This window comes from Buteo buteo, chromosome 25, assembly GCF_964188355.1.
Source record: "Buteo buteo chromosome 25, bButBut1.hap1.1, whole genome shotgun sequence".
NCBI lineage: Eukaryota > Metazoa > Chordata > Aves > Accipitriformes > Accipitridae > Buteo > Buteo buteo.
In genome coordinates, this window is record NC_134195.1 from 12,057,560 (window position 1) to 12,080,631 (window position 23,072).

The 23,072-nt window shown below is 44.3% G+C and overlaps 1 protein-coding gene across 2 annotated transcripts; it reads left to right on the forward strand.

The window, feature by feature from the left end:
* The first annotated feature begins 3,649 nt into the window (after nt 1-3,649).
* On the forward strand, nt 3,650-23,040 carry PLCXD1 (phosphatidylinositol specific phospholipase C X domain containing 1). 2 transcript variants are annotated; one of them, XM_075057325.1, is made up of 7 exons: nt 3,650-3,749; nt 7,988-8,130; nt 11,572-11,708; nt 15,006-15,134; nt 16,297-16,452; nt 19,980-20,163; nt 21,106-23,040. In XM_075057325.1, the coding sequence occupies exons 2-7, from the start codon at nt 8,019-8,021 to the stop codon at nt 21,369-21,371; spliced, it is 984 nt and encodes a 327-aa protein (XP_074913426.1). In that variant the 5' UTR covers nt 3,650-3,749; nt 7,988-8,018; the 3' UTR covers nt 21,372-23,040. The 2 variants fall into 2 exon arrangements, with proteins under 2 accessions (XP_074913426.1, XP_074913425.1); XM_075057324.1 differs by lacking the exon at nt 3,650-3,749 and having other exon boundaries at nt 7,923-8,130.
* The last annotated feature ends 32 nt before the right edge of the window (nt 23,041-23,072 follow it).

Sequence of the window (23,072 nt, forward strand, 5' to 3'; positions counted from 1 at the left end):
TCAGATGCTGGGTCAGAGGAGAGAGGTTTGTTTACCTCCCCTTAAAGCTTCTCTTTTTAGTAGGACACTACAAGCAGCTCTCCTGTGTGTCTTGGAAGGGCTTTTAATGTCTTGTTTTAAACACTGCTGGTGCCAGACATGAAGGAAGCTGGCTTTACTAGATGTTTCCTAGGGCATTTTAACCCTGCTTGTCAATACTGGTGTAGTTAAATTGAAATTAAAATCTCATTTGCTTCTGGCTGAGAGGAAAACTCTCTGCCTGGACTTTGCTCCAAGCCCACTGAAGCCTCACTTAACATTGATGCGACTGGATCAAATCGGAGGAATTTGAGGATTTTCCCACCATTTTTTTCTTTTTCAAAAATTTTAATTAAAAATTTTGCTAATAAAATTCAACTCTAATTTTTCTCCTCCTTTCTGTTATTTTAAAATAAGTCAAAACATTTCCCCCATCTTGCAAAACTTTGATAAGAAAAAAACCCATCTCATGTAGCCCTGGCTCTTGAGAATCCACCATGTGAAGGGAGCAGTATTGTCTAACCATCACAGCAGCATTTTTACCAGCCACTGAATTTTATCACTGAATTTGGCCGTTACAAATAAAGCCAGGGCTGTTTCTTCATGATGGCGTTGGCACACTGCGATGTGTTCAGGCAACCTAAATCCCACCCAAATCCTTCTGCCTTAGGTTTTCTGCTGGCTGGTGCCAGGTCGTCAGAGGCACCTCGTTGACAGGCAGCCCCCAGCACGGGGATCAGGTGCAAAGGAGGGCTCCGGAATGTGCCCCCCCCCCCCCATCAGGTCCTGCTCACAGCATTGCAACCTTGGAGTACCATCGTGGTCCAGTAACCCCAGAAACAAACACAGGGAACCAGAAACCAGCTCCCAGCAGGTCTGGGCTGCATTTTTTCTTCCCAGGTCTTCTTATTGCCAGATTGACTTCCCTAGAGCTGCAGGCTGCCTCCCCCCCGATTCCCCCGCTCTCAGGAGCCATTGTGGCTGCTGCCGCTAGGTATACAACCTTCTCTCAAAAATATCAAGCTGCCTTTTTTTTTTCCAAAGACAGAAATTAGGTGAGGGTTGAGAGGACTTATCAGTAAGTCAGGGCAGAAGCAAACACACGCATTGCCAGGGGGTTGCAAATGTCCCCAGAACAAATACTGCAAATCCAGGGAATTCAGTTAAGGTTGTTTAAATGCTTAGTGGCATTTCTGTACGTTATAGCATAAAGATGTGCTGTGTCTGAAAATAAAAAACTGGGATGGAACAAAAAAGTCTCACGCAACATCCCAAATATTGTAACTGTTCTAAAAATCTCATAGATCTCTAAGTCATCTGAAAAATCAACTGTTTTCTCCCAGGCTGTGTGGCTTATTTTGGTAAGCCAAAGCTGTTTAAATGTATAAAGTCCAGTTTAAGGCTCTATGACTGTTGTCACTGTGACTAACAAATCAGAAATTTTCACTCTGACCTACAGCTATAGATCAGACCTGCATTTCCATCCATGCCCTTGCTGAAGCTTCTGGTGCTGCCTGTTTTGACCCTCTTAGATGCTACCAGATTCAAACCTGTTCAGTACTGAATGCTTCAAAACCTGATAAGCTCCTTCTGGGTAAGTACTTCTTTGTCCAGCGCTTTTGAACTCCACTCATTTTAATGCAGACATTTATTTTGTAAGGCTGGTTAAGAAATCTTGGGCTTTTTCACCTTGAAATCTGCTTATCGTTCTTTCTGCAAATATTGCTAAGTTATCCTTGCCTTGACCCCTCCTCAGGAGACATGCTTATTCAGGGCTTAATTGCTTGCTGATTAATTTCCTGTCATTCCTCATTTTGTGGGTTTCCTAAATCCCTCTAGAGAGATTGTGATCTTAGGACTAAACCAGGAGCAAGTCTCTTGACATCTCTAGTAATTCCAGTGCAAATGAAGAAGAACTGAGACCCAAACTCAGACTTGAAGGGATGGGAATTAAGAGGGTTTGGAGAGGCCTTGAGATTTTTTGATAGAATATTTCCATTGAGGTGCGACCTGCAAGATTGTTTCCACATCAGTCAGCAGATACTTCACTTTACTACTGTGTACAGTCCTGTTGTCATGCCTCCAGAATAAAAAGTTTTGGGGTTTCAGTTTCATGGTTCTTTTTGAGTTTTCTGTTATTCATTTCAAATCCACACAAAAATAGCTTTTAAACTTTCCTTTCTACAGTCATGTTTTCCCTGCTAGTCCCAACAACTTCACACAGGTTTGCTTTACAAGACCAGAACCGCGTCTGGCTGTACTGTATTCATCATGGTAGTATCCAGAGACTGCCTGATTGCTGTTTTTGTCACACCTCCGTAGTCTTAACTTTCTAAGTAAATGAAGAATTAAAGTTGACTCTGTCTGATTTTTCCTCCTAACTTTTCCATTTGAAATACTTTCCCATTTATTTCATTCCATGAAGAGCACAGTAATACTTCTGTGTAACTGTTCTCAGCTCCTTTCTATCATGGTGGTGCAAAAAGCACACAGCCTTTAAATAGCATCTTTCTTACCTTCTCCTTTGCTCTACTTCATCCCTTTTGGCATTTCGTCCTTTTTGTGCCTAGCTTTACAACCTGCTGTGCATCTATTCTGCACCTACCTCCAGCTAGTTTTGTGATACTCTGTGAGAATTGATATATAAACAGCAGTCTGAACTGTGGCATAACCCTGAAGCCCGGGCAGCCCTGCCATCCTGGGACTCACCAACGGGAACGACTCCGTTAGCTGAATGTTAAACTGCTCAGGCCGCTGTTGTTGGCATGGCAAGTTTTGCTCTGTATATGAACACTGCTCTTCCTTTTGCTCTGCCTCATGCAAAAATGAAATAGTGAAAAAGGAGTATCTGGAAAATACATCCTTGCATTAAGAAGCACAACACTGCAGCAGCCTGAATTTTCCCTAGTGCTGACCACAGTAGGATCCCAGAGTGGTCAGATCCCAGTTCTGCTGTAGATGACCCTCTAGAAATGCTGCCCTGTGGGGGACAACGGGAAGTTAATCATCTTCTCTGTCCGTTCTTTCCATCAGAGTTTCAGCTCACCATTCTTTACTGAGGGAACTGCATGTTTTAATGTGCTTTTGGAACAGGGAGATGAAGTAGGGGAGCTTCTTCCACCACCCTGGGAAGGCTGAGAAGGCACCCTCCTTCCAAAACCGCACCAAGGATTTGCATGTTTGCCCCTAGCTGCCTTTCACTCATTTCTTTGCCTCCTGTCTCCTTACACAGAAAAGCTTTTTGAGGAGCTTGGCTAGATTTCTGCAAGGTACCATGGTAAATGCGAGTGAATTTCACCACGGACGAGGGGCTGCACAAGCTAAAGAGGAGGGAAAGAATTAGTGAAACTCTGTTGGACAAAGCAGGCACTTACGGGACTTTATATCTGTATTTAGAAATATATATTTTGCGGGTTTTTTTGCAGTAACAGGCTTCAAACGCCGCTGAAGGATGGCTCCACGCTACTCCTTGCTGCTCCCCCCGCACCCCTTCGCCTCCCCCCGCCCGCGGGTTCCTCCCGCACCAACACACCGGCCGCGTCTCCGGCAGCTCCGCTTAACCACAGCCACCTCCTCCTCCTCTTCCTCCCCTCTCTCGCCCCTCCTTCACCTTCCTCAGCCCTGCCGTCACTCGGGGCGGGCGGTGCGGGGTTAGTGCCCGGAGCCCGGGGGGAGCGGGGCTGTGCGGGGCTGCCGGGAGAGCCGAGGTGGAAACCTCGTCCTTCATCGCAGTAAGTAAAGCCATTAAAAAAATAAGAGGGGAGGGAGGAATCCGTCCTCCCGCAGGGTAGGAGAGTGGGGTGCCCGGAGGGGTGCGGGGTCCCAGCTTCTCCCCTGGGATCAGCCCTGGTTCTGGTGGGGCTGGCAGCTTGCTGTGGCGCTTCGGGTAGTTCTTGTCGCGGTGTTTCCCTAATTCCCGTGACGTTAGCTAGCTTCTGGGTCAGCTGCAGAAAATGTTTTAATTATGTCATCCTCCAGCATTCATTAATTATATTTCCCTCCTGGAACTGCGTGGTGTTTGGCTGTTGCCCAGCACTCCGGGCTGGGGGGCTGCGGGTGCGAGGCACGCTTGGGGCACAACCCGGGTGAGATCCCGCCAGATGCTCTCGGTGTCCCGAGGTTAGAGGACAGTGATCTCTACTGGCTTTGCACATTTGCATGCTTTATTGCTTGTTTATTGTTTGTGTCCTGGTAGAGTCCTCAGAATCTAATTGCTGCCTGCGCTCAGACCACCCAAGGTCAGGTCAGAAAGCTGCCGTGAACGAGGGGGACGAGGGTAGTTGTGGTGGGTTGACCCTGGCTGGACGCCAGGTGCCCACCAAAGCTGCTCTGTCCCTGCCCTCCTCGGCCGGACAGGGGAGAGAAAATATAACAAAGGGCTCGTGGGTCGAGACAAGGACAGGGAGAGATCACTCAGCAATTACCATCACGGCCAAAACAGACTCGACATGGGGAAATTAGTTTAATTTATTACTAATCAAATCAGAGTAGGATAATGAGAAATAAAACCAAATCTTAAAAGCACCTTCCCGCCATCCCTCCCTCCTGGCCGGCTCAACCCCCCTCCCGGTTCTCTCTCCCTCCTCCCCCCGGCAATGGGGGTTGGGGTCAGCTCGCCACCCCTTGTCTCTGCCGCTCCTTCCTCCTCAGGGGAGGAGGACTCCGCACTCGGGCCCTGCTCTGCCGTGGGGTCCTTCCCATGGCGTGCAGTCCTTCAGGAGCACACTGCTCCAGCGTGGGTCCCTCCCACGGGCTGCAGTCCCTCAGGCCCAGCCTGCTCCAGCGTGGGTCCCCCACGGGGTCACAAGTCCTGCAGCAAACCTGCTCCAGCGTGGGCTCCTCTCTCCACGGGGCCACAGGTCCTGCCAGGAGCCTGCTCCAGCACAGGCTTCCCACGGGGTCACAGCCTCCTTCGGGCATCCCCCTGCTCCAGCGTGGGGTCCTCCCCGGGCTGCAGGTGGAGATCTGCTCCACCGTGGACCTCCCTGGGCTGCAGGGACACAGCCTGCCTCACCAGGGTCTTCCCCACGGGCTGCAGGGGAATCTCTGCTCTGGCGCCTGGAGCATCTCCTCCCCCTCCTTCCTCACTGATCTTGGTATCTGCAGGGCTGTTCCTCTCACATTCCAATCCTCTCACTCACCGCAGGTTCCCCTCCTTAAATCCATTCTCCAGAGGCACTACCACCCTCGCTGATGGGCTCGGCCTTGGCCAGCGGTGGGTCCATCTTGGAGCCGGCTGGTATGGGCTCTGTTGGACACAGGGGAAGCTTCCAGCAGCTTCTCACTGAAGCCCCCCCAGTAGGCCCCCCGCTACCAAAGCCTTGCACACAAACTCAATACAGTAGTTAATCACAGCAACATGTGTAGGGTGGACTTGCCTGTCTGGAAGGGGGGCATAAAGACATGGTTCTCCTTGGCAAAGTTTAGGATTTAGTCATGAGAGGCAGTAGCTAATGTTTGTAATTTCATTCCTCCAGGCATGCCTCAGTTTCTCCCTAAAGGATACCCCACACCTCAAACACAAGGTAGCAGATGAGTTTGGAGGTGGTGGTGTGAACATCTAGGGCTTTGCATTGCACAGGGCATCAGGCCAAAATCTGGTCCGGTCGTTTCTGTATGGGACTTGATCAGCAGACGGCCGTGGTGCTGCTGCTCCTGCTGCGCACTGCCAGCGGCTGCCATTCTCAGCCTCAGGGTGCTGCGGAGGGAGGTGGGAAGAAAAGGAGGAGGAGAAAGAGGAGGAGATGTGAATCTCACGTGTCTGTGTTTGCAGGACCACAGCATGGCTTTGTCTTGCCATTTCTGCTCTCTGCTGCCCTTTCCCAGGTCCAGCAGGATGCTCCTTGTGAAGTGCCCTGGTCCTGCAGAGATTGGGGCATCGACGGCAGCTTGTGCCAGGCTGAGAACCTGCTGCCGGTGGGTTTTGGCCCAGCAACACCGAGGGGTCTGTCGTACAGCCCGGCAAAGCCGATCATGGGACTTGCTGCCTCCTCAGCAGGGGCCAGCGGTGGGCTGTCCGGACTCGGTGGTGAACCGGTGTGAGGGACTAGCATGGCAGAAAACCAGCTTTTTTCTGTTAGCTGTGGGACTGTGCCCGCGTTAACCCAGGCAAGGCGGTGAGAGCCCGTGGCAGGAGGAGAGGGTGGCAGCAGGTAAACCTGCACCCTCGGACGCGTCCTGGGAGTGCTGTCGGTGCAAAGGACCTTGTGCCGGGCTGAGGTGCGGCTGGCCGGCGAGCTTACAGGTCCCTGCTGCTCACGGGGGGCTGTGGGCCTGCTCTGGGGGAGCCCGGGTGGCTTTGGGGAACAGGAGAATTAGGCAGCCCCAATGGCTCTGGAAAGGGAGCTGCGGATCCCAAGGAAAAGAGGAAAAGAGTGCTTATAGTTCGGTTTCTAGTCTATGTACATGACCTGCCTAAGTGCTGCCATGTGCTGGAGTGTTGCATCCTCACAGCTCCTGTCAGCTTCAGAGCTGGGGAAGGAGAAAAGCTATCCAGTCTTTTGCAACTACTAAATAGCAATGTTGTTCTTAGCATCTGCAGCCCCTGTCCATGCTGATGCTCCATGGTACATAGGCTAGAGCAGAGCAGCCCTGGGTGAGCAGTGGTGTGCGGTCTGAGGAAGCACAAAACACAGGAAAAGGGGCCAAGATCAGCTGCAGGCTTCTGTTGTCTGAGCAAGGGGTCTGCAGGAGGCAGGAGCTCAGCACGTTAAACTCCAGAGCCAGAGGACGGATGAGTTGATCTGCCCAAGATCCGAACTTCTTTCCAAGAATAAGAATACCAGACGTGGCATATAGAGGCCACTTGCTTATGCAGGACAAAAAGATCTACACCTTTTTTTTTAAATAAATCCATGGGAGTTTTTCCACTCGACTTTGCACTCGGCCCATCAAATATCTGTTTTTTAAAAAGGAGACAAAGGGAGCAAGAGGGGGTTTAAACCACTTCTTTCCTGCTTACACAATGGCCTTTTGTGTATGGATAACCTCAGAGGTAGCTGCTCTTGCCAGGAGGAAAGCCCCAGGTTACACAGCAGACACATGCAGCCTGTGTCACTGCTCCAGGGGTGCTGGGCATTTCCCTCAGCTGACACGGTCCCATTCTGAACTGGGCTGTCCATACTTAGTGAGACCAATTGAAAGCCACACAAAGGCACAGCAGGACAGGCTAGATGAGTGATGCTACGTGCGTTGGCAGATATAAAAGCAGATTGTATCTGTTATGTGCGGTATGGACATAAAACTTAGGAATGCAATTCCTAAAGTTGCCTTTCAGATGACCCTATGTGTCTGCCAAAAAAAAAATCTACTGCGCCATGTTTAAGGAAATGTTCTTCGTATAAACAGTATGGGTCACTTGTAAATCCAGAAAAACCAACCACCTCCCAAAAGCAACCTGAAGAATACTTTGCGGAGAAGCAATCTCAGGAATGACTGTGCTGAGATGCAGCAAAAGGGACCAGGCACCAGTGAGGATGTTTGGCAGAGCACAAAACCTGCACAAATACATATCTGACTGCCATTGCTGTAGCAGACAAGAAGGAATCGTTCACAGTGACAGCTTTTCTGAAAAGGTTTAAAAAGGAACAGATGTTGTTTCACACTGGAGGTAGGTTATTCCTCATGATGCCACAATAGCCAATGTAGACAGTCATTTCTCCATACCAACGAAGCTGCATTTGTCTTGCCTCTATTTTTTTCTTTCAGTTGGTCAATATCTGAGCCTGAAGCTGGAACCCTCCCTTGACATTGTGCTGGGACACAATGTTATCAAAAGCAGCTCATGTTGTGGCTGAGGAGCTCTTGACATTTTGCTGCAGCTACTTGAGAGGAGAGTTGACACAACTACTTGAGAGAAGGGTTGACATTTTATAGCATGTATAAATCCATTCTGCTTAGGTGCAATGGCATTAATTCAACCACAGTATATGGAATGGTTTATTCTTTTTCTTTCCTTTTTCCCTCCCAGAATACCCTATGAAGTCCTAGAGCAGGCACTAATGGAAGGCCCTTTGCAGACCTCCATTCATGTGTGCCATGAATATGGTCAATGGATGTCACAATTACCAGAGAAGCTCTGGGATATTCCTCTCTATAACTTAGCTCTTCCAGGTAAAGATTAACTTTTGTTCTCCACTGTTTTGTTAGTGTGTCATTTAAGCATTAGAACATCCTGTTTGTCCCATTTCAGGATGGCTACATTTATTATTTGGGTCAGTGTGTGGGAGAAGGGCTTGAGGGAGGGTTTGTGTGATGTGTGCATGTATGTAAATACTTTTAGTCTGTAATGTTTGGGGTTTTTTGGAAGGGAGGGGAAAAAAAAAGGATTTTTTTGTTTCATTTTGTTTTGAGGGAAGGAAAGAAAGAGGGACCTTTTTGCAGTCCCTGTGCATCATCTTGTCAGATCAGTGTTAATAACTGGAGCATTTGCTTATCTGGGTAATGGTGAGATTTTCCTAATTCGTTCTTGCCACTTCCTACATAATAAAATGGTTCCAAAAGGAGAGAAATAACATTTTACCTTATTATTTGTTTCTTTGTATTGTTTAAAAGAGTGTGTGAAGGTATGAAAAAAGGAGGATGGAGACTTTTAATTAACATTTGTTTTTATTAATGTAGAGTGTGACTTTTCTACATGACCCTGCTTACAAAAACTGGATTTATCCTATTATGGGTAAACACAGCTGTGCTATAGCTGTCGCCCTCACTGGTACTACATTCAGACCTGTGTATCATTAGCCTTTCTTTGGTCATGGTATTGCTTCTCTCTTCTGCCTTGAACAGGTGATTTTTTTTTTTTTCATTCTGTCCAAAGAAGTTATGGGAGAACCTGTTTTCACTGGCATGTGAAGGAAGGCACTGGAGGCCTGTCAGCTCTTGAGTGATTCCCTTTGCCTCCACAATGAAAATGGTACTATAGAAAAGTCTAGCCCATTTTTTCTCTCACACCTGTAAATGTGACAGGTAGTTTGGGTAGAAAGCAGCACAGCATGTAGATAAATGTTTTATGTAGGCTACAGGATCGTAGGTTAACTTTAGCAAAGACGTATATTGAGAGATAGTGGGGAAAAATCAAGTCTTGTCTTCAGTGGGTGGAGCCCTGGGAGGACGCAAGAACTGTGATGGATTTTTTTTTTTTTTCCTCTGCCCTTTGTGAACTAATAGTAAAATTGAAACCTAGAAACTTATTTCATGGTGACTTCTTGGATATGTAATTTAAATTGATGTTAATTTCAAAACAAGCGCACCTCTGTTTTGGATAAAGCCTATGTAAGAGGACCCCAGAACAGATGTTATAAAAAATTTTGTATTTCTTATTTAACCATCAAGAAAAGAAAATAACTATCTGTTTTATGACAGAAGAAAGAAGGTCATATTCTCCTCTTTTTTTTTTCTTTCCCCCTCCTTTCTTTTCTTTTTTGTTCCTCTTGCAAAAATCCTTCAAAAGGTCAGTAGCATGGTCAGTGGTTTGTGTATTTTTTTTGTGGAAAAGGAACCATGTTGTTTCTACAAAACTTTCACAGTGGTGTTTCTTGGACATTGTAGAAAGCCGAGAACCTGCTGATATGTGCCTTTGACTTCCTGGCTCTTCTCCTAACGGTGACCTTGTTATTCTTGTGAACGTTTGTTTGTTGTTCTTATGAATATACCTGCATGGAGAACAGGCAGAAGAAGAAAATAATAGTTGAAGACAAGCCCATTTCAGCAAACATTGGAGGACTTTACAGAGCATTGCAGGCTATTAGCTTGGAAGATTTTGATGGCTGTCCAGCTGACCTACAAAACTGGTCCAGGTCAGAACAAAAGCAGATCAAGACCAACCAGGTCAAGACAGCTCTGGCAGGTTTTTAGAGGGAGCAATGACAGGGGGAAGCCCAGTTTGGAAGTGGAAGCTTATCTCGGCTAGAGAAGACAACATGGCATGCAAGAAATGTGGGAGACTGCATTCTGAAAGCATGATGAGGAGACAGAGGCAAGTCTCAGTAATTAGTGTTGTGTTTGCACCAGGTTCAGCACAGTGCTGCCAGCTCACTCTCTTTGCATCATATTTGTTGTGTCATGGATATACCCATCTTCCTTTCATTACTATAACTCACTGACATCACAAGATGACTCCTAAATGAAAGGTCACTATCCATTTGCTGATTAGCATCGGTACATGCAATGCCCATCAATGGAATCCTGTTCACTTCTTTTGGACTTGGATTTGGTCCATGGGTATTTAATGGTTTGACTCTTACATCTTGTAAGACAAACTTCTTTGATTGCATGCCCTCATTATCAATCTTCCATCTGCAGTGAGCTTGGTTTGGGTGTTTAAAGCAGGAAAATAGACAGAAACCCAGTTTAAAAGGTGAAAAAATTGAGTGAGACATTAAACTATTATTGACAGTTTCAAAGGATTTTCTTTATTTCAAATACAATCTTGTTCGTTTTCTTTGGCTACTAGAAATATTGCCATTGGCACCAGTAAGACTGACCATTCAGGAAGGCAGGTCTTAGCACCAGTGAACAATTTGCTCGACAGAAGACATAAAAAACAAAATGATATGCAAATTCCTTGCAGATACTCTGTAAAGATCCCAGCAAGTCACTTCACTGAGTTGTTAGCTTTTCTTATTGATGCTTTATAAAATTAGAAGAAATAATGGAACAGGAAAAGCTGGCAAAATCACTGCTTGCCTGTCTTGAAAAAATTGTGAGTTGCAACACATTTTCATCTAAACGTGATGCAAGAGATGTGTCAGATTTATTCAGACTTCAAAGAAGTCAAATATTTGGGCAGGCTGTACTTGGCTCTGGTGCTTAACCTGCCCCTGTGTAATTCCCTGTGCTGGAAAGAGTCGGGTAACTTTTGAAGTCCATAAAAAGTGGATCTTGTGCATCTGTCACATGTAAACTTAGACTTGGATTTGCCTCTGAAACCTTCAAGCACCCACCTCTTACATTGTTTTTGTAGGGTATGTGGGTGTTAGTTCAGGAGGGCATTTTTTACCAGATATTTAAGACATAAATGCTGAAAGTGCCAAGTTAGGAGTTGGTCCAGTCAAAGGTGTAAGAAGCTGAATTTCTGCTTTCAGTCATATTTTCCTGAGCAGAGATGATAGGACTTCAGTATGAAGTCCTGCATTTGGACAACTCTAAAAACAGGACAAATTCTAGATAAATTCAGCTGTCCGCTATTTATTCCCTAAAAAAAGTGAGTTTTCACATCAAGATAATTATTTCAGTGGAAGATGCTAGTTGAAACAGGCCGTTTTATTGTGGTTTAAGGCAAACAACAATGGTGTGTACTTCAGATGCTTTATTGAAAAGTCTTGATGCCTTCCCTTCACAAGGATTTCATGCTAAGCTTATTAATGTCAGGTGAGCAATCTCTGTAGAAGAGCCCACCTTTTTGCCATACCTACATAGGCTGTCGGGCAATATAGGTGTGTGATTTGGAAATGGGGTGGCATGTCAGGTGTGTGCACGCAATATAACCATGTATTGTGGTCTTGAGTAGTTAAGAAATATACATTTTTTGTACATTTTTTATTTTGTATTCTACAGGGAGTCATGACACTATGACCTACTGCTTGGATAAAAACTCTGGTGTTAGTGGCAATGAATTGAAGCTGGTGAAGTTTTTGAACAAATGTATGCCCTGCATTGTGCACCCCATTATCATGAAGTGGTCTACAACACAGGTAACTGTTGTCTAGCGTTCTCGTCATGCCTGGGCAAAGTTGAAGCTTGTGCTGCAGTGCTGAGAGCGGTCATGCTCTCCTGTGCGCAATGAAAGAAAAGCTTGCTGCCCAGAAATCTGTGCTCCGATGAGATACTGTGCTTGGGTGTTGTGGTTTAACCCCAGCCAGCAGCTCAGCCCCACGCAGCCACTCACTCACTCCCCCCGGCTGGGATGGGGGAGAGAATCGGAAGGGTAAAAGTGAGAAAACTTGTGGGCTGAGATGAAGACAGTTTAATAGGGAAAGCAAAAGACATGCACGCAAGCAAAGCAAACCAAGGAATTCATTCCCCACTTCCCATGGGCAGGCAGGTGTTCAGCCATCTCCAGGACAGCAGGGCTCCAGCACGTGGAACGGGGACTTGGGAAGACAAACACCATCACTCCGAACATCTGACCCTTCCTCCGTCTTCCCCCTTCAGCTTTATCTGCTGATCATGATGTCCTATGGTCTGGGATATCCCTTGGGTCAGTCAGGGTCAGCTGTCCCGGCTGTGTCCCCTCCCAAATCCTTGTGCCCCCCCAGCCTGCTCGCTGGTGGGGTGGGGGGAGAAGCAGAAAAGCCCTTGGCTCTGGGGGAGCACTGCTCAGCAATAGCTAAAACTTCCCTATGTTATCGATGCTGTTCTCAGCACAAATCCAAACCATAGCCCCATACTAGCTACTATGAAGAAAATGAAGTCTATCCCAGCCAAAACCAGCCCATTGGGGTATGAGATAGGTGCCATACATACCAGATCTTCTTTTGTGGGGGAAAAAGTGTGTAAGTGAGGCAGGGATGATACCTAGACAAAGATGTTGTTTAAAGCTGACCACTTGGTACGAGGAACTCATCTTCTTTTTCATGTTTATTGTTGTTATTTATAACATTTAATATTACTATAATCAAAAGAGGTTTTTTCTTTTACACTTTGTTCAGAAGGTAATGCTTGTCATTTTTACTACCACTGTTGTGCGAGATGTCAGTTGTTTTCCCCATCTATATTGTGTAAGGCAAAAATCTTGTTGAAGGGAATTTTTTTATCCATAAAGATTAAGAGAATGAAGGTGTGGCCCTTCTGTAAGGATTAGTTAATTTTTTAAAATGTCTAAATAATAAGGTAGTAGTTATCTCTTTGTTCCTCACAAATGTAAGTTAAAGGCAAAGTTGGGGATCATGATTTAAGCCAGAGCTTTTGAAGATTTTTCTGAAGAACAGACTTTCCTGGCATCAAAGAGGTCCCAAAAATCTTTTCACTTTTGTTCTTATTGGAGGAGTAGTTCATTATTAGGGAACTAAAACTGAATAATTGATATAAGGCAATAATTATGCCTAGGCTTCTTTCATTGTGTTTGAGCAGTCCTGGCAAACTGGAGTTGTAGACACTACCAGATATTGAATATGTAATGGCAATGATGAGTTGATGTGGAAAGGCACTCACTTAGCACAGTGCCTTGTCTTGAGCTGCTTTTTGCTTTGGGACTTAAGCCAACGCAAGATTTAGATACCTCCTAACTCGCGGGTTGCTGGCCAGTGCAGTGACCCTGTGGGTGACTAACAAGCTCCTTCCATCATTATAATAGTTTTCTGGTCAGAACCCAGCGTGCTGAGCGGGGAGTGGCCTGGTGCTGATGGGAAAAAGGCACGGCTGCAATCCTGCCTGTCCTTGTCTCTGCGGTGCTCGAGTTATCTTTGGGAGGAGGTGAATCCACCCGTTGGTATCCAGAAGAGACACCAAGGAGCCCTACTGATGGTAGGACCCACAGGTCCCTGGATGGCCCAGTGCCTCAGAGGCAGTGCCTGGCTTGAGCCCTGGCTCTTATGGGTGTCAGTCTAGAGGCCCAAATCTTTCCTGAGCAATGGCTGATGTCAGGGTGTAACTTCCACTCATGCCCTGCATGTCTGGTGAGATTGCAGCACCGAGCAGCATCACTTCCCGAGGCTTCCTCTTAAGTTTTGCCCTTGGGAGGCAATTTTCACACTGTCTAATTCAGTATCCAAACCCAGGTGACTAATTAGAGAGTCTGTCTAGTTTTCCTATGCAGTCAACAGAAGTAAATTAATTCATCTGAAGGGCAGTTCAGAGCAGCTATTTCACCTGATGCTCGTTCTGGCCACAAAGGTTATATATGACCTACAGCCACATACACTCCCATCTCCAGCGTGCTCCAAGCGAAGGTGGGACTTTGGCCCAGATCGCTCCTTCCGCTGCTCCAGCCTGGTGGAGACCAAGCAGGCACAGACGGAGCTGTTGGCCCAAGGCACCCCACCACCCGCGCCCTGGGACACGGGGGGCTGGGCTGTCCCCAGCCCTGCAGCTCAGGCATAGCCTGGGGAGATTAAATTCCCACCCTAAGAACAGAAAGTTAGGTGGTTGAAGCGAGGCAGGGTGAGCATCCAGGGTAAGCATATGTCTTAAGCTCTATCTTGGCTCTAAGGCTACAAATGTGGTTATTCAGGTGCAATGCCTTGTATTGATTAGCTTTTGTGGAATCCTTTCTGACTTAAATCAGTACAGTGTATGCCTTCTGAAACCTGGAAGTGTTGTCCATAGCAGGTTAAACTGAGACAAATTAGTGTTTAAAAGTATTTAATTAAATTGATTCTATTCTCTTATGCAACAAGAGTCTTGATATGGGTAAGAGACATATCATTTGGGACTTTTTGGCCCAGAAACTCAGCTTTATCGCCTGTTCCATTCAGCCCTCAAATCCAGTAGAACTCTGATGGAAGTGGAACTAGAGAAGGACCTCTGTTTTGTAGGACTTCTACAGGTTAATTCAAACTCTTTAAGAGACTTTATCTTGAAAAAAGAACAACAGCCAGTACTTTTTTCTATTTTTGTTTTTTTTTCTTCTGTTGCGGATGAGTGATCTCCACAGAGACAACCAGTGTAAAGTCTTTGATCTAATAAAAAAATTACAGCATTTCTAAAGTGCTGATCCTGCAATTTTTGTACTTACAAATAGTCTTGTGAGGAGTGATCGTGTATTAAGCACAGGTGAATGGATCTTTAACTTTCTGAACACAACAAGGGCAGAGGTCTGAATAATCTAATCTGTACCTGCAGTATATGCCACAGTGAAATTGGGATGCCTCTTGTCAGAGAGTAAAATATGTTGTAGTTACGACTTGCTACCATATAGTGCCATTTTAAAGACAAAAGACCTGTGAAAAATGTCATAGGGCTAACTTTGTACACCTTTTTCAGCTTTCTAAACTAAAGAAACAAATCTCTTCCAAACTCTTGGGACCTTTGCCTTCTGCTTCACCTTTCAGGTACTGACCGTGACGGAGCAGCTCGAGGCTGGAGTTAGATACCTGGATTTCAGGATTGCCCACAAGGCTAACGATCCATCTATGAATTTGTACTTCGTGCATATGGTTTACACAACTGTTACTGTACAGGTATTGTCCTTACCTTTGGGATAGCTATAAAAACAGTGCTGTTTCTTTTAAGAGCCACGATAATCTGAAAATACTAGCCCAGGCTTTTCTGAGTAGGTTATTTATTTTCCTAATGTGAGGACTTCAAACTAGAGAACACCAGCAGGGCTGGAAGTTAGTTTCAGCAGCTGCAAGTGAGACTGGATCATCAATCAATTCCTCATCCTCAAACCGGAGTTGATGTGCCTTGCTCTCCACTGCCCAGCCCCTACCAAGTGCCTGATATATCTGGGGTTTATCTTGTGTTGTCCCAGGATGCTACCCAGGGCAATCCTGTTTCCCCCATAAGGAGAGAAGTTATTAAAGAGAAGAAGGTATTAAAAGCCTAACAAAATCACAGAAACACTTCTTTTTTCTTTTTTTTTTAAGAAAAAGTATTTCACTGAAAGACAGAGAGACTCAAGTCTGGATCCCATGATCAAATTACTGTCAGCTGCTGTGAAGAAACTAGTGTGAGTTGGTCTTCGCATGTGCTCTGTCACTGTGGAGTAGTTTACGTCTTTCCATTTGCTGGGACCTGTACAGCCAGGCACAGCCAGCTAATGCAGCTTTTAATTTGTAAACTTTGGTTTCATGCTCATGAGTCTGAACACTTCATGTGTTGAGGTTTCATGGTGACTGGCGTGCTCATGTAAACACTTAGGTGTAGTGCCCGATTACCCTGCTAATTATATGTGGTCCTCAAGAAGTTGTCATTGCCCACAACAAATGGGGAAAACAGGTCCTGTTACATTTAAGCAAGCACAGAACTCTTCCCTGTTTTTGAGTTTGCCACTAATATGTTGTTTGTCCTTAAAGAAGCTTGGGGAGATGGTTTTACCGCTAACCTGCCTCCAGGCAGTAGGAGATTCATGGGTGTTACCAAAACACAAATCTGTTAAGTGTAGTGTGCTAGAACCACATCCAGAGCAAACCAGCACAGACCTGCAGAAAGTGGATTTTCCTGGGGTGCATCTCTCTGGACCACCCTGTGGGCTGTCAGATGGTCATCCTCCAGAAACCTACCCTGATTTTCATTATCGTGATTCCGAGTCTACCCCACCATCAATGGTCTGTTGGTTTTATGTCCTTTCCGTTGCATAGCATAGATGATTTTCTAAGTTGTCATGACCCTCTCTTCTAGGATATTCTTTGGGAAGTGTTAAGCTGGTTGGAAACTCATCCTCAGGAAGTTGTTATCTTAGCCTGCAGGAATTTTGATGGATTAACGAAGAAACTTCATTGTCATCTTATTGCCTGTATAAAAGAGATTTTCCAGTGTAAACTGTGTCCCAGAAATGTAAGTATGAGATCCCTTTTTTCTTCTTTTTTAAGAATGATATATTACAGTGAGATCTTTGATTCCAAATTTTTAGATATATTCTACTTTCACTGTATTTTTAACCTAGGAAAAGTAACATTTGCTGCATCAGAGATAGGTCTCTACCTAATAAAATTGAGGAGATAAAGCAAACCTACATCCCGCAGTGTGGAGGAGGGAATTAAATTTGACTGTCACGTCTGTTAAGTTGTGGGACAACAGTAGGGACACAACTGTCATCCACTGTCCTGTCTGAGTTTTGTTTTTAAAAAGAAAAGAAAGAAAATAAAAGAAGGTGTGTGTGTGTGTTATAAATATAGTCCATACTATATTTATAGAATTCAAAGAATCCACTTTCTCCCATTTCACAGCAATAATTATAAATGAATTTTTATGCTATTTATAATAGTTTAGGTTGGAAGTGGCCTCTGGAGGTCATCTGGTTCAAGCCTAACATGCAAAGCAGGACCAACTTCAAAGTTACGATGGGCTGTGTCCCATCCATTCTCGAATATCTCCGAGGATGGAGATTCCACAACCTTTCTATGCAGCCTGGTCCAACACTTGTCCACTCTCACAGTGAACGTGTTTTTCTTATCTATCTGATCAGAATCTCTCTTGCTGTAACTTGTGTCTGCTGGCTTGCATCCTTTTGCTGTGCATATCTGAGGAGTCTTCTCTACATCTGCCTGTTAGGTATTTATAGGCAGCAGTAAGACCTGTCCATAGTCTTCTCTTCTTCACGCTGAACAGACCCAGCTCTCTCAGCCTGTCCTTGTGTGTCATGCTCCAGCCTCTGCTAGCTCTGGTTGCACACTGCAGGACTCACTCCAGCACATCAATGACTTTTTTGTACTGGGGAAGCCCCAGCTGGAGACAGTCCTTGAGATGCGGTCCCACAAGTGCTGAATAGAAGGGAAGAACCCCCTCCTCTTGATTTGCTATCTGTGCCTTTACTAATACAGCCCAGTTTGCAGCTGACCTTTGCCATGTGGGCACACTGCCGGCTCATGTCCAGCTTGGTGTCTACTAGGAGCTCCAGGTCCTTCTCTTCAAAGCAGGTTTCTAGCCAGCTGCCCCCAGTCCGTCCTGATGCGTGGGATGAGTCCATTCAGGCGTGGGACTTTGTTGAGCTTCATGAGGTTTCTGCCAGGCCATGTCTCCAGCCTGTCAAGGTCCCTCTTAATAGTATCTCTGCCCTCGGCACATTTCTCGTGGCATTGACTTTCTTTCCTGGACGTGAGCTGGAGCTGACCTTCCAACTAGCCTAATATGCTTTCAGTCACCCAAACCTGCAGAAAAGCCTTAATTTACATAATCAGAAATCATTTGATTGCTAAATTGTAGAAGTTGAGATTTTTAGCTTTCTCTTTTATACAAGGTGTGGGAGCTTTTAGTAGTTAAACAATTAACATTTCAAAGATGCACAGGAACAGAGGGTTTTCTCTGGAGATGTGAGGGGTACAGGATAATGATGACCCTGTTTGTGATTCGAATACAGCCTTTGAAGCTGGTGTATCAGTAACGGGTGAGTATTACCATTTCAAAGCATTTTGTACAGCAGAGTTAAAATAGAACAATTTTCAGCAAAACTAGGGGATTCTGAATATTCAGGCCTCAGCTGAATAACTGAAGACCTGAGTGACACTGTTTTGTTGTTTCTCCAAATATCTTGAGTGTGTAAGTCGTGGATGAGCAGAGCAATACTGGAGAAGACGGTGAAATTTTCTTTCAGACACATGCCTAGCTCTTAAAAAGAAAAAAAGGTATTAATTGCAAAAGGAGCAAGCTGCTCCTGTTAGTTTGTTGAACAAAGGTGATGAACAAATGGTTTGAGATCACCTGACTGAAGAAAGAAGAACGTTTCCGAGTTGTGTCCAGGGGGAGGGAAGAAGGGCACTGAAGAAAAGAGAAGCCAAGTACTTCCCTCAAGCAGGAAGAATTTATTTCTGTGGGGTCTGTGACCAGCAAAATGGATCTCATCATTTTTGCAAGCGATACCATTGCAGGTTAGGTAGCTGTGGGGTTTTTCAGGATCACAGATTCAGATTGAACATCAAATAACCAAGTACTTCCTCACTTATTCTAAAATAATCTGGTATCTACTGTCTTTCAAGACTGCAACTCTGTCGTTGTACAAAGGTAAGCATTAAAGTATTTATGAAGCAACTGCTAAGTAGAGGTCTGTATGTAGTACTGGCACAGGCCACAGTGTGACAACATTACATTGCGTTTAAAATTTTAATTGCTTTAACTATTCAAGGTGTCTTCCTTTGATCTGGGTTTAAAAATCCCTTGTTAGACATTTACAGTTTCACTTCTGCTTTGTTTGCAAAATAAGCACCTGTGCTCATGTACACATTTCTGGTAGCTTTTTTTTTTAGCTTTTATCCCACACCCCCTTTTTTTTGTTTTGTTTTGTTTAAGAGGTTCCAGCTTTAGAAAGGCAGCTGGAGTAAAGCAAAGGGTTCTGTCAGCCACAGGTTTTTGTAGTTTGAGTAGCTTGTGTCTTAATTTTGCAGTATTTTCTGACCTAATTGGGGCTTCCACTCTTTCTATCTTGGATGAAGTAAGAGGGCTTCCCATGTTCACTGAACCCTTGTCTCTCTTCAAAGATTTACATAAAACATTTTCAACTGCCTTTGGCTTTTATTTTAATTAATAAGTTAATTGGAACATCAAAAAGCCACCATTTCCTTTCATAAGCAACAGACATAGCTTTTAACCACAACATTCTTAAAAAACCAATAGCTGTTAAATATGTTGGTTTTGCCAATAAAACTAGTCAGAGGGCCTCAATTCTGTCTGATGGTAACTTTCGAGGATTGGAAAATGTGATTTCATATTGAAACACTCAAATTTAACAGAGTGTTTCAGCCCATTTGTCTGTCTGAGGAGGTTTCTGACGCAAGTCTTCCCCTCTCTCAATTCAAAAAGTCTGGAGCACCCCAATTTCAGAAACTTCCCACTTGCTTAGAGAAATCAGAATTAATGTATCTCTTGAAGACTTTTGTTTAGTCATACTGAGTCTTAAGCAGTTCAATTTTCTTTGATGGCTACAACAACAAATTTGGATCAATATGTGGAGCATTTGCCAAAATTATGCCTGCTTCTTGTGTCTGTATTCCTACAGTTGGGTGTAGAGCTTTGCCCTGCTCCCACCTCCTTTCACCAAATGGCCTGTCTTCCTCTCCCAACAAATTTTCATCAGCAGTATGTGCACCAGGGCTGACGCAGGGGTGGTTTCCTGTTACACAGGTGTAAGACCTTGAGTTATGTACTTTACCATAGTTGACTTTTTTGAGGAAAGGAGGAACCTGCTGAAGTTTCCAGGCTCCCATTGCCCCTGCAGCTTGTAAGCCAGCCAGTGACCTACTGGGCTGTACACTTAAAAGCTTTACTTGAACTGAATCTGTGCCTCTCTACCAAGGTGACGTCACAGGTCAGTATTTGAACTTTGGGAACCCCGCTATGCTGCTGACTTCAACCTGGGCATGCTTTCTCAGGTGGTGCCGACACTGCGAACCATGTGGCAGTGTGGCCATCAGGCCATAGTCTCGTACGAAGAGGACATGGAAGTGGAGAAGCACTGTGAGCTGTGGCCTGCAATCCCATACTGGTGGGGAAACAAAACTGCCACTCACGCTCTTATCCAGTATTTAGAGCACATGAAGCAGATGGGCCGTCCAGGTAAGCACGGGGAGTTGCTTGGAGGAAACAAGGGGCACGTACAGCAACGCAAAACTCATCAGAAGTTGGGTGATCGTAGCATTACAGGATACAACCACTTTGTACCCATGTTACTCGGTGCTTTGCCCACCCATGGGCAAGTACAACATTCATCTTTGGTGGTGCAAGTACACGCGTCAGTCTATGTACATGTATAGGCTATATAAATCATGGCAGCTGCTTCACTCGCGTGATCCCATGAAAAAGCAGCCCTCAGCACAGACCAGCTCGCTGTAGGTAGGAGACTGCTTCCTCGACCCAGTGCTTGCTGCTTTAGGCAGTGCCAATGACGAGGGAAACGCATTGGGCTCGCCTTGCTGTGAGAAGAGACCCCTGCAGGAATGGTGCGTGAAGGCTGTAGCTATGTCAGGAAATAGCAGCGCTCAATCATGCTGGTGTAGTCTAAGCTGAAAGAAATTTCGTTCATAACCTCTGATGCAGCGCTGTGATGTGCGTGCATGGGGTGATGAAGGGGAGAACTGCTTCAAAAGCACACTGCCCCCCCAAAGGAAAATGCCCGTGTAGGTGCACCCTGCATACCTGTCCGTCATGGGGGAAGGCTAAGCATTTGGAAGCAACCCTAACAGAAACAAACGTAATTTATAAAGGAGGACTAGTTAGTGGAGAACCTTTAGTCTGCAGTGAATAATTGAGATAAATTTAGCTAAACTGGAATGGTTCAATAACCAACCTTGGCTCAGTAACTATTTACTACAGCATGCAGTTGCATCAAGGGGAGACAGTCTACTGAAACAGCTCTACAGCTGTGAAATGATACAGAAAGAGTGTGAAGTTACTATTTTAATGATTCCCAGAGGAATGAGATCTGGTGTTAATGCAATGCTGAGCAGTTTCTGTTCTCCTCAAAGAAATATTTAATGTGTCACCTGATTTTTGTTTCAGAAAAATTCTTTGTAGCAGGGATTAACGTTACTGAAAATTTAAGGTATATTCTCGTACACCCATTTGGATCACTGAAGAAAATGACGCTCCAGAGTCTTCCATGCTTGAAAATCTGGATAAAGCAACAGTATCCAGGACCAAGGAAAGAATGTATTAACATCATTGCTGGAGACTTCATAGGAAATAATGATTTTGTCAAAGATGTGATAGAACTTAACACAAAAATTAATCCTTCATTACACTGTCAAAGTAAAGGGAACAAATAGCATTTCCTTCTCAGCTTCTTGATCTGTGAAAAGCTGGAAAGGCTTTGTCTGCATTTGATGTCTCCTGGTTTAAACATCCTGGATCCCATAAAGGTCCAGCTAACTTAAATCAGGGATGTTTTAAAGACTCGGTAAGAAAAGTGCTCTCAACATCATCACGGTTTCAAGGCCTTTTCACAGAAAAGAGAGCAGGCAGACCTTGCTAAAGTCTGTAGGGAACTATGATATAGGTATAATTTACTTGGAGGTGCTTAGATTCTGCAGCAGTTGGCAATAGTGAAAGTCCCAAGAACGTGATCTTATTTTATTTTACATATGACAAGAAGGAGAAATACGTCAGTAGCTGCATGAATTATTTTGTGATAAGATTTCACCTTTCTTGTAATTGTAAAGATATTCTGCACTACTTGCAACCCCAATTCTCCGTCTTTTATATCAGTGTGAAACTGACTTGTCCATTTTCAGTTTGTTAAATATACAAAAGGTACAGTTTAAAAATCTTTTCAATATATATCAAAGACACTGTATTGACAATCCTGTCTGACATGATTTTTATATATACATCAATACATCGTTAGCACTGGAGATCTAGAAGCAGCTGTACTGTTGTTGTGTGCCAAGTATCAGCTGTGAGCACCTTTACCAACAGGGTAGTCACAAAATTCTTTATGATTTGTAAGAAGTATGTGTATTTGAACACTTAACTCTTTTTTCATCACTCATGCCAGTTCTGCAGTGGTAAAGATATCAAAACTAGGCCCCTAAACAGTTTATCTGTGGTAATGAAATATGTTTTATTAGGTGCTGCCAAAATATGCCTTATATTGAAAATAAACACATATGAAACAAATTCCTTATCTAAACTCAGACTGCTCTAGAAATACAGATTCTTGGCTTCCGTAATACTCATTTGGGGTTTCACACTTGGTCTTTTATTTAGCTATTTTAGTAGTTCTGTAATTATTTTTCCTCTCAATAAGTAGTTTTTGCTTATGTAAAAACTAAGGGTTTTTTGCTCTTTGCCATTGCACATTAATCCTATTTTTCTAATTTTTTAAAATTAACTGTGCAGTAACAGATGATCATGAAGGTAAGAGAAATGGCAAGCATCGGGACTAAAACAAAACCAGGCATTGTGTAAAGTTCACTATGCAGCTTCATCAATATACCTCAATTTCTAGATGCACTTTATATGCAAAAGCTGAGTTCAAATGTTTTGGCAAGATGTTAATGTCTGCAGTAGGTGTCAACTGCTATTTGACATCAGTTCAAACTCAACCTGGACTTCTCAGCATGAAAGGCTAAGATGCTACCTCCTCATGCAATCTCTTGCAATTGCAGAATACACAGGAGTACAAACCAAAACATTCCATTTATAGAGAAGACATTCTAAATGCTTTTTTTTACAGTACTTTTAATCCTTGTTCATACCTCTATGTACTTCATACTAAGCAGTCATTCAGTTTTGATTTTTTTAGTCACTACCTGCATGAAGTGCTACGTTATATATACTCAGGATCTTTTTCTGCCTATCTTTTGTACCCTCAAGTGGCTTGTTTATCTAATAAAACTTGATCTCTCTGTGTAATATGGACTGAAATAGTTTTGCTTCTTCTTTCTGTCATACTGATTCTTTTATTGGTTCCCAGTAGTAATTTGTAACTCAAGTAATGGATCAGGGTTTGTTTTTTTTTTTCTTTG